The sequence below is a fragment of the Astyanax mexicanus genome, chromosome 1, assembly GCF_023375975.1.
Source record: "Astyanax mexicanus isolate ESR-SI-001 chromosome 1, AstMex3_surface, whole genome shotgun sequence".
Classification (NCBI taxonomy): domain Eukaryota; kingdom Metazoa; phylum Chordata; class Actinopteri; order Characiformes; family Acestrorhamphidae; genus Astyanax; species Astyanax mexicanus.
Window position 1 is genome coordinate 96872500 of NC_064408.1, and position 11758 is coordinate 96884257.

General features: G+C 38.7%; 1 protein-coding gene across 3 annotated transcripts in view; it reads right to left on the bottom strand.

Annotated features, from left to right (window-relative positions):
* The window catches only part of rps6ka3b (ribosomal protein S6 kinase, polypeptide 3b), a 69421-nt gene extending 58090 nt beyond the window's left edge, over nt 1-11331 (bottom strand). The window contains exons 1-2 of one of the 3 annotated variants that reach the window (XM_007248954.4): nt 10938-11331; nt 6420-6476 (exon numbers count right to left, since the gene is read on the bottom strand). In XM_007248954.4, the coding sequence (XP_007249016.2) occupies nt 6420-6476; nt 10938-11012 (132 nt within the window). In that variant the 5' untranslated portion in view covers nt 11013-11331. The remainder of the gene's footprint in view (nt 1-6419; nt 6477-10937) is intronic. The other 2 variants (XM_007248956.4, XM_007248953.4) reach the window with 2 other exon arrangements.
* Between the last annotated feature and the right edge of the window lie 427 nt (nt 11332-11758).

Sequence of the window (11758 nt, forward strand, 5' to 3'; positions counted from 1 at the left end):
GCCAGAACAAGCTTTTAAAAACAACAACAACAATGTGCCCATACATTAATGTAAATCAAATCTAATTTATCCACACATTCCTAAATAAAAATCAATTAGTCACATTAAAGCAAAAGGGAAAAAAGTGGAATTGAGCATAACATCTTTATAATTATATCAAACATTCTACTGGTGCCTAGTGTGATGGCATACTTATCTGAATTTATTATCACTCTTGTTTTAATTCATGCTATTTTGCCCATCAAACATAAGAATACAAATACTTAATACAGTAAATCTATCTTAACTAGGCTAGCTTAATTAGGTTATCAAAAGCGTTTAAACAGATGTTGTTGTATGTGAAGAACAACACGTAATGAACCACATAGAGGGTTTGAAAATCTGAATTTCTATGGTGAGCAAGAAAATAATCAAAAACCCAAACAATCAGATGCACATATACAACAGTTAAACAGTAAACACAAGCGCTAAGAGAACTTTTACAGCATGTGGCATATTAGACTGCAGAACTCACAACAGCCCCAACAGAGACTCCAATGGAAGAGCCTCCCATACAATCCAGTATTGATTCAGAGTAGCAGTGCCACATTTATTAAGGGTGCTTCCCAATGGCAAACTCCATCAATGGACTCATTACGGTTAATGTGATCCTCTAACCTTTTAAAATGGCTACAGGAGCTTGGAGCATATGGCCCTTTCCAAAACATTGCCTATCTGAGAGCTATTAGGGATTTCTACAACATATGGTGGGATATCATTTGGCCTTTGACTGATGACGGACAGAGGCCCTCTGGGAAGTAGAATGGAAAGTGGCCAAATACACTACAATATACCACTGTTGCACAAAATAAATTATTCACATTCTTACCAGCAGTAAAAGCTAAAGATCTGAATATTGGCTAGATTTCTCCATCTGGAGAACTACCTACACTGACAGGGTCATGCAAGTGTCTACAAGTCTGTCTGACCACATAACATTGTTTCATGCCATTGTTTCAAGTGCTGCTAAAACAACAACACACACAGTGAAAACAAAATGGTTTATGGTTCCAGTAGCAGCCATGGGAAATATAGTTTTATTCTTGACAAATACCAAAAAAAGCTCTATTTGAATTAAATCTGTACAGCAATGGGACCACAAATTTGCCCCAGATGTTTAATCAGCACATCATTCATTCTTTTAGGACTCAATTAAAAATCCAAAAATCAGAAAAAAAAAAAATCACTGATGACAGCAATGTTGATATTTGCTATGACATATGGCCATTTTTTCTTTTTTAAGATCACAGTATGGTACAGTCATATTTTTTATTTTTAAATCAACCTCACGCCAGTATATAATTCTGGAAATCCAGATTTTGATGTTTTTAGCCTTTCATTCTTGTGTGAAAGGTGCTGGTTCTGTGTGTGAGACTTGTATTCATGTGAAGTACCAGCCTACTCTTCCCCAATTAAATAGATGCAGCGTGGTACCACTCTCATTTAATTTAAATTGAACTCTTCTAACCTTTCAACGCAACGACACCCATCATGCACAGAATCAAGCAGCAGCTCTTGCTGTTAAAATAAATAGGATACATCATGGCTAAAGCACTAGTGGATTCCAGCGATGGAAATCCAATGGCATCTGACGATATGATATAATTATAATATGTTGCCCACACTAAAGATTATATCATGATACAGTAATTCTGCAATGTTTATTATAAGACAGTGATCTACAGTACTTCCGTTTTACTGAAGAGGATAAACTAGTCGTAAATGAGCAAATACCAGAAATTATAGATTTATTGGTGTCAGTTTCACCGAATTTGACAACCAATATTCTTCTCCGCAGATTTACCCTATTTATTTGATCAGTGCCACCACGTGGAATATTTACTTAAAAAATTTTTATTCACTCGGCTAAATATAAAATGAACTGAGAGTGATGAACTATTGAGTCATATTTTCTACAAACTCGTATGTTCACATCAGATGTGGTCATTTTTCATTTTTGTGGTCATTTTTTTTGTTCATATAAAGCACTGCTGCCTTTATAATCACCTATTTAGACTTCAGTGGGACTGACTACAGTTGTTCTGCTCATGCTTGCACACTGCAAAGATCAAGGTGAAGCATTTTGTACCACTTCAGGAAAGAAAAGTGAACATTTTAAAAGTAAACCTCAAAGTAGCACCTGAAGCAGAAGAAAGTACCCCAGCATCCCAGGTCAGTTTAATTCCATATGAGTAAAGTTTAGAGTAACATTCTTATTGTTTAACAATGATGGTTATGGTTTTCCAATCTCCCAGGAATGTGCTGTTCAGTGTTGTTTCTGTTTCATGGAGAAACCATTCATTTTTTCTTGCTTCAGATAAAGAAGTGATATCTGAATTGAGGATAAAGTTCTGATAATAGCCAAAACATGATGTTGAAAAGAAAGTCTATCTGTGAGTCTGTGAGAATGACTCAGTGCTAACGTGAAGCTAACATAGCGTGTGATGTTTCACCACCCTCACTGACACCTCAGAGAAAGATAGAAAGAGAGAGCAGGGGCAAATACATGAGAGAAAGAGAGAGATAGAGAGAGAGATATGAGTGGGTGCTAAAGATGCGAGAGAGTCAGTCCAGATGGCTGTAGAAGATTAATGACCATCTGCCAGAGAGATCTAGAGACAGAGCCAAACATTAACACACAACTAACACACGAGCAGACATGGCCGAACTCGTGGGACGGACACACACACACACACACACACACACACACACACACACACACACACACACACGAGCGGGACACACACATGCTCAGAATGCAGGCGCTCTTGCAGTGTCATTCACAGACCGGGGGCTGGTGGAAGATTAGGATAAACAGTAAAAACCATCCCAGCCTTGTCTTAACAGGAAGACAGGAAGAGGCAGTATGTGGTCAGGGCTGAGTTACAGCTTCAGTAAAGCACCTCATAATCGATAACTGTCTCATGCTAGTGTGAGTACATTCAATAAAAAAGAGAAAAAAGAAAATCCTCCTCTCATTCGGTCTATTCATACAGGCCTGCATTGTCTGACTGTCTGAAGCTATTTATACCAGAATCAGGCTCACAGCAGAGGGTGCCATAGAGCTAACACTCTTACCGTACAGCTGATTCTCTGCTTCTCAGAACCACAGAGATATAAACAAGAGAGAGAGAGAGAGTAAGGAGGTAAAAATAACAGCAAACAGAACTAGGAACACCTGAGTCTCACACAAAACAACACACACTGAGGCCACACGATTTAGCTCTTTTTGTTAACACTTGTCTAATAATTTAGACGTTTTAATTTCTTTTTCTTTTATTGGGACGTCATTCAGATTACTGACTCCATCCTAACAGAGTCTAGTTCAATGCCCTTTCCCCACCCCATGTCCCTCACACACTCCACTGTACCCAGAGGCCTTCAGTGAGAGGAGGCGTGACAAAGCAGAAAGAACGACCTGATTTAAGGCCACTTAACTCGGCCCATCAGCGCTCCACTAACATACTCACTCACTTATTAACACACACTAACTGGCTTTATTTATGCTCCTTCATGCACAGCATCAAAAAGACAAACGCAGGGTAAGCACTTCAACCTTGTATCTCCAAAACGGTAAATTTAAAGGAGACTGGAAAAAATGTTCAACATAACTCAACGTAAAAAGATTTTATTCCCAGTCTTTTTGAGCATTTCTATTGGCCCATTCATCATGAAACATGCTGAAACAGTGAAGAGGGCAACTGTACTGAATAGCTGAACAGGGCTAGTGGCACTTGAATGCTACTCTGAGATGCACGACTCTCTTTGTAGAGCCTTAGTAGCAAGTAATTTCATCATGACCAGTGACCTCAGCGGACTATACTGCCACTTCCAAGTGTTTCACAGTGTCCATAACACACTAAACATTGAATCTTCACAAAGTGTGTGGTCACAGGTGCAAGATATCAAAGACTTCTGAGAAAAGAAATCATCAGAAATGTCGACAAGAACTGCTGCATCTCTGCAACAATGATTCTCTTCAGACTGCAGTAAGTGGCTCTGCATCACGGAGGGGTTTTGAGGTCACTGCCCAAGGAAAATGGCACTGCTCACAGATTTGTACATCAAAGCAAGGCTGAAGTTTTGCCCGAGAGCACTGAATGGGCTTTGGAAGTCTATCATTTGGTTTGATGAGAATAAAATGGAGCTATTTTCGCATATGGATGTTTGCTTTACCATTCTGTTCCATGCTGACAGTTTAAGATGTTTTATTCGTTACACTGGTGTATCATAATTTTTAAGATGCAAAAATAAATAGGCACATGGTCAGCAAAAGGCTGTACAATTTACACTAACATGCCAAAAGTCATGAGATAGCAGTATGCAAATTTATCATTAAGTGTTACTTCAGAGGACAACTTGGGAACACCCACACCTGTATAATCTGTGATGTGTTATCTTAGATGAACACTGGCCAATATGCTCATGGCAAGGCCATGGCACACGTTACTGGAATTTGAGTGAGACATGGCAGTAGGTGCCAGATGGATTGGCCTTTTTTCTGAAGTACAAGCACGCATGTACTATAGATGAAGGTAATAGAACCTTAAACTTGGACAGCACAGTGGGTGGTAATGACCACAACTGGTGTTTCTGGCTAGAACTGTCCGAGCAAACGGACAAGCAACTCTTGCAGACACCACATCCACAATTAACAGAGGAGATGCCATATACCTTTCTCACAAATCAGTGCAGCACCCCTTTGCCTGGGACATGGCAAAAGTCATGGGACACAATACTAGTACCATCTCCCATGATATTCAGCATGTACATCAGAGCACAAAAAAATAAATAAAATAAAATAAAATAAAATAACAAATGGCTCATATGTACAGTATAATATAACTGCGATTAAATAATATGCCAAGTATTTGCATCTGTGGGACAGGATTAAAATGGTCGTGTCACATATGCCTCTAGGAAAGAGCCCAATTTCAGCACAACCTATTCAAGCTGAAACTGGAGGTCAGCAAGAGAGCTTGTGATTCACAAAAACAGCAGCCGAACTGTCCTTCTGCTGACCAAAGTCTTTTTCAGTCACTGCATATGTGTGTGCTTTCAGAAGAGAAAACAAACACTCTGGAGACATTTCTAATGACATCGCAGCTTTCCTCAAAAGATCTATAGACCCATCTCCTCCACATTTAAAAATCAATGACTTTCAGAGAGAGAGCGGGAGAGAGAGAGCGGGAGAGAGAGAGCGGGAGAGAGAGAGAGAGAGAGAGAGTTTTTCCATGAGGTATGCAGGTCTACAATCATACCTCATACAATCATGCCAATATCCCATTGTATGTCTTGTTTTATTGTTATTTGCATTATATGATTTTTTTTATCTAATTAACCCAGATAGATTGAGGCAGTTATGCTCTCTGGGACTCCTGGCCACAGATGGTCTGTGCCATCCGGGGATCAAAACAGCTATCTCCAGTTAATAGGTCCAAGCATTGGACAGCTGCGCTAGTTGGGAACTCCTGGGCTTCAGTATGATTTACTATTGTTCAGTTATGTCAAACGTTTTTGCCTTTCCTTTAAACCCACACTGATTAAAAGACAGTAATATCAGTGATAATCAGCAGGTTACTCCTGTCATAATGTAATGGGCAGTAGCAGTTACAGTCACTCAAGTTGCACATATGAAAACAGACACACTTCAACTCAAACACTCAGCACCATTTAGTTCAGTGTGTTTTAGAATAGAACACCAGGGCATTCACACAAGCTTCCGGAGCTCCAGCCAAATCAATGCAATATCTCTGTCTAAAGAGATTCCGTAATCAATAACTTCCAGTTATCACTTTCTTGCTTTCTTATATGAACAGATGCAAACGGAAAGCATGCTTCAATCTTCCAAACCATAATTTCACAGCTTTACTCCAATAAAAAAACTTTCATAATGCACTGCTTAACAATAAAAGCTGCTTTACACTAAATCATCCAAAGCAAATATTTCAAATGTCAAATTCTGTACAATCAGCAGGACCAGATAGATAGAAAAGAACAAATGAGAAAGAGAGACAACATATAAGGTCAGGGAGAAGAGAAAAAAAAGAAAAGAAAAGAAGGACAGAAAGTAAGAAAATTATAAAAAAAACATAAGAAATTATAAAAAAAGAAGGAAAGACAAAAAATTAAATAAAGAAAAAAATATATAAAGATAGAGAATACAAACAGAAATAATAAAAAAGCAAGTGAGAAAATAAATAAATAAAAATAAAATAAACAAAATCAGCAACCAGAAAAATAAAAGAGTGTAAAACCAAAAAAAGAAAAAGTCAGAAAGAAAAAAAGAAAGAAAGACAAAAGGAGAAGAAAGAAAGAGAAAAAGAAAGAGTGAGAGAGTGAGAAAATAAGAATGTTAATGAGGATAAAGAGGGACTTACTTGGCAGGGCAGGTTATCATCTTCTCCTAAGGAATCCTCGAGGACATGATGAGCATCCTGTGGTCACAAAGAGCAACATGTAAATACACTCATTCTACACCACAACACACACACACACATATATACACACACACAGCAGTTCAAACCACAGACAACACAGCATTATCACACCCTAACCCTTCCCAATACACTGACCTCAACCCAGCACACTCGCAGGCATCTGCACCAGCACAGTGTGAAGATCAGCATTACTGAGAAAGCCATTGTTCTAACAGCTCACAGTGACGGAGCACCAGCAGTTACAGAAACACATCAGTGTTCTCAGATCTACACTTTATCTTCAGCATCAGTAGATAACAACTGTCAAAAATTTCCCACAACAGAAAACACTGCATAGAACAATGCATGTTTAGAATGGAAATGAATATGGTAAACACTTTACTATTTCTTTAACAATAATTTAAAAAAAAAAGTTCTCCTGTGATGTCCATTTGGAGTGTTTGTGAGTTTATGTACAAATAAAGGTATTGATTTTGTTCTCTGTTCTGACTAGCTGCCCTGTGTCTCAAAATTCAGCCCAACCTGAAACACTCCTTATAACTTCATAATAATATAATGGGTGGAGCTAAACTGACCACAAAATAACTTGGATAAAACAATGACTTCTGTTTAAGAGTTTTTTACCTTCTTCTGTAAAATAGCCTTTTTGGAGAGACAATGTTTTGCATTACAGCAACAATATACTGTATATCAGTAGTGATCCATGTTTCCATGTTTTTTTTTTAACATATTGAGAATATCCTCCATTCTAGAAAAAACGCTGATCCAACTGACCCAACAGATCCAAATGCACTGAACAAAAACACATCATGCTGTATCAAACTGAACTGCATGAATTCTTACACCCTTAAAAGGTTAACCTGAAATACAAGCAGTCCTGCTTTAGTTAAGTCGCTGTGAAAGACCAGGCCATGCCTCAGGCTGAGAGAACTGTGGAAAGGTGTGCATTGTCCAGATTTTACAGCACATTGTAGCAGAGCACACGTTGAGCGTTTAAGCATCTATTTAACCGGGCGGAGCCTCAGACAAGCCTCTCTGTCTCTACATCACCAGCAGACTGACTGATGACCCTTCTCCATCTGCTGACTGCCTCGGCCACAGCCGAGCACTCATTCTGCAAATCACTCCTCTACTGCACACACACCGGCTTCCCACGCAATCTCCTTACCGCTCAGGAAGGACATCTGGTCAATATGAAAATATATTACACTGGACGAAATTAGACACCAGGAATTAATAATACCCTAACATTATAATTAGAGCTGAATATTGGCAGATATCTTACTGAAACATAACCAAAACAGCAGCACAATCCAATACAATTTGATGGAATGCGAGACTAAATTAAGTAGCACAACTGGGCTGTACTGTTATGGATACAGGGTAAATATGAGTGGGACAATTAAACCCATAAATAACTGTATATCATAGCTTTCATCTGTGACCTAAATCCCCCTACTTCTTTTGCATGATAAGTATGTAATATTTGCCTTAAAACAGCTTTATTACCATCACTCAGGATGTTCTGTAGCCTTAATTTTTCTATACGTTGTGTTAATTGTGACAAACTGAGGTCCAGATGTCCAGACAAGCTAAATACGACATCTGCTCATTCAGCGTTTCTCCTGAAATCAAGGGTATTACAAGGAGATTCCTCCCTCCCCTGGATGCAGTAACAGCCTCCACTCTTCTGAGAAGGCTTTACACTACGTTGCTTTGAGGATTTGACTGTGTTCAGCCAAGAGCATTAGTGAGGTCAGATACTGATCCTAACAAACAAACAACACTCCAACTCCTGCCAAAAGGTGCTGACTGGAGCGCCATCATTTTAAAAACACTTCTATTGCTCCTTGTACCTCCTTATATAAATGTACACAGAAACTGCCAAGAACACCCAAATTGAATATCTCTACCTACGAACTTCTAAAAATAAATGACATTTCAGGGCACCAAGTAGGCCAAGTAATCAACATCAGTCAGTGGCAGATGCTGATAATAATGTAAAGAAAAAATTAAATGGCAATGCTTATAAAAATCACTGTTTTTTCATAATATATACTAATATCAATTTATTCCCTAGCCCAGGCTGCACCTTACAGAGGAACTCTTCTGATATGTGCCACATTCTGACATTTTGACATAATGCACCAGTTTTACAGCATCAACTCTAAAACAAACCCATCTAAACCATTTAAACATGACCAACTACACTTTGCTGGGCAGTGTTTATTATACACTGGCAATATCCAGGGGAGTCAAATTTAAACAACGACGTTTTAAGTCCAAAACGTCCTTTGGGCAAGGAACCTATCCCCCAGTTACTTTTTGGGATGGCTGGTCAAATTTCTTTAAGTGTGTTCTCACCATGCCCTAATTCACTATCACAGAGATAAAAGTAAAGGTGGAAGTTGATCTAATCTACTTAGAATCAGAATATTACAATATTACAGTTGATCAGATATTGCTTATCTATACTCACCACTACTAACTAATATGAGTCAGTAAAAGGGCTGCATGATATTGGAAAATATATTTTTGTGCAAAATATATTATAGAATAATATTACAATCAAAAACAATAAAATAATATTATAACAAATACAGGAATTTCCAACAGATTTTACCAGACATAAACAATCAATCAAGATATTATTTACACATTTTCTATATCCAGATTAGAGTAAAAAAATACTCTGGGTAGAAATAATCTCTACTAGATTGAACATAGAAAATGAAAACAGATTTTTCCTTTTGTATTAAGCAGCAAAAAAGCAATTCAACTTGCCTTATGAGTCATGTTATGCAATGTGATTAACGCACATGTGCATGATTGCAATGGAGATAATAAAATGATATAGAGTATCTCTATAATGAACCATTTCAAACCAATAAGCTATGCTTGATCATGACTGTTTACATCTCAAATAATGAAGTAGCATGAAATTTAAATGAAATGAACCCCATTAGGCGTGTTTTAGCAGTTTCCCAGAGTACTTTTCTAATTTTAAGCCTATTCCTGGACTACAAGGCATGTTGAATGGAATGTTCAATTAAAAGAACAATACTGTATATACTAGTCAAAAACGTAATCGGGCATAATCCCTGTCTGAGGGGGAAGAGGATGTCTGACTGACCCATAATGTATATAAGCCTACACATTCATGGTCAGTGCCGGCGGAGGTGACTGTGACAGAAAGATATGATATGACTAAGTGCTATTGAGAGAGAGAGAGAGAGAGATAGAGAGAGAAAGAGAGATAGATAGAGATAGATAGAGAGATAGATAGATAGAGAGAGAGAGAGAATGTTTTCACAAAGTGAATGAAGGTAGCTAGGAGCATGAATCAGATTCTGAGTCTGTGATTCATTGATGCCATGACGTTAAAGCTCATACTCAGCTGGACAACTCAACTGAAGGACAACTCAGCTGAAGTGAGCAGAACAAGTGAACCAGGTCTCACATCTTACAAACAAACTTTCTATGGCACTTGCCACTTGCACTTTTGGTCTCTAGGGCTAATCAGTAATTTAGTTAGTAACTTAGTTAGTTAGGATGTTACATATTTAGACAGACAGCCAGCTATAACAAAAAAGAAGATATTCTAACTGAAGGTAGCTAACTAAGTACTAGTTAACCTACAGCTCTGAAAAAAATAATAAAAGACCGTTTCAGTTTCTGAATCAGTTTCTATGATTTTGTTATTTATAGGTATATGTTTGAGTAAAATAAACATTGTTGTTTTATTCTATGAAGTTCAGTCATTTCTCTTTAATTCCAAAAAGAAATATTGTCATTTAGAGCATTTATTTACAGTAAATGAGAAATCTTAAATAACAAAAAAGATGCAGAGCTTTCAGACCTGAAATAAGGCAAAGAAAACAAGTTCATATTCATAAGGTTTTAAGAGTTCAGAAATCAATATTTGGTGGAATAACCCTGGTTTTTAATCCAAGTTTTCAGGCATGTTGGCATGTTCTCCTCCACCAGTCTTACACACTGCTTTTGGATAACTTTATTCCACTCCTGGTGCAACAATTCAAGCAGTTCCATCCTTGTGATCTTCCATCTTCCTCTTAAAGATTTGTTTAAGTGGTCTCTGTTTTTTTTTTTTTACAGAGCTGTATGTTTAGGTTTGTATTAGCTAACCTAGCTAGTTATCACGCTAACTGTGAGAGCAGCAGTATCGTTTATGCTGGGTCAGCTAAGGCTAATCACAAGGCTAATGGAAGATAAAGGCAGCTTAATTGAGTAGTCATTTATTTAGCGTTATTTCCCAGCTCCAAGCACTTACATCAGAGATACGGAAATATCCTGGACGCTCGCCTCGCAGACAGACTGACAGCCAGTCACTCAGTCAGTGAGCCAGCTCTCAGCACTAAGCACAGAACCAGGCATTTCTAATAAAAGTAACAGCAGAAATAAAGCGGATAGCTCCGGAAAAGTGAGGCTGTAACTTACTTCTCCACTCACCTCGCTCGTCGCGCTCCCAATGGCCATCTTCCGCCAAGGGTCAGCCAGTTGCGCCAGGGGCATCTTCACTGCTGGAAGTTATTACACTGCTAGTACAGAGAGAGAGAGCTGGGCTGAGACAGAAGGAGGAGGAGAATTACACACAACTCTGTCTCAGAGAAGCTGGAGACCTCCACACGAGCTCATATGACCGCAGGGCAGAGCGGCCGTTAGCTCACTGATTCAAACGACGCTCCTAACTGCCGGCTAGCTAACCTAACTAGCTAATGTCTGAAGAGAGAGAGAGAGAGCACAGCGGTTAAGAAGTGACCACCACTACTACCACCTCCTTCTCTCGCTCTCCCTCTCTCACTCCACTCAGCCCTCCACCTTTCTCATTCTTTCTCCCTCCCTCCCTCTCTCGCTCTTCGCCCAGCCCCGTACGCAGGGTTGCCAGGTCCAACACAAACATCCAGCCCAAAGTCTAAAAGCCTATTCGGACGAGATTAACGTTAGTTTCTGTAATCCTGGGGTATTTTTCTCTTTTATAGGGGGTCATCTGTGATTTAATTCCCGACTGAAACGACCACGTAGCTTGTTACGTGTTTTTCTGAGACGTCCTCTGAGAAAATTATAGGCTGAATTACCTACTGTTTTTCACTGAACTCTGTGGTTCTCTTGTAATTTTAGTCCCGTCTGAACTCAAATCTCTGAGTTTCGTCACCTCGCGTTTAATAAAGTTACACTTTGGGCACAAGTTTCCACAGAGATCCATGTAAACACATGCGCAATGTCTTGACAGAAGAAGCCATAAAACTTACTCCTCCTGT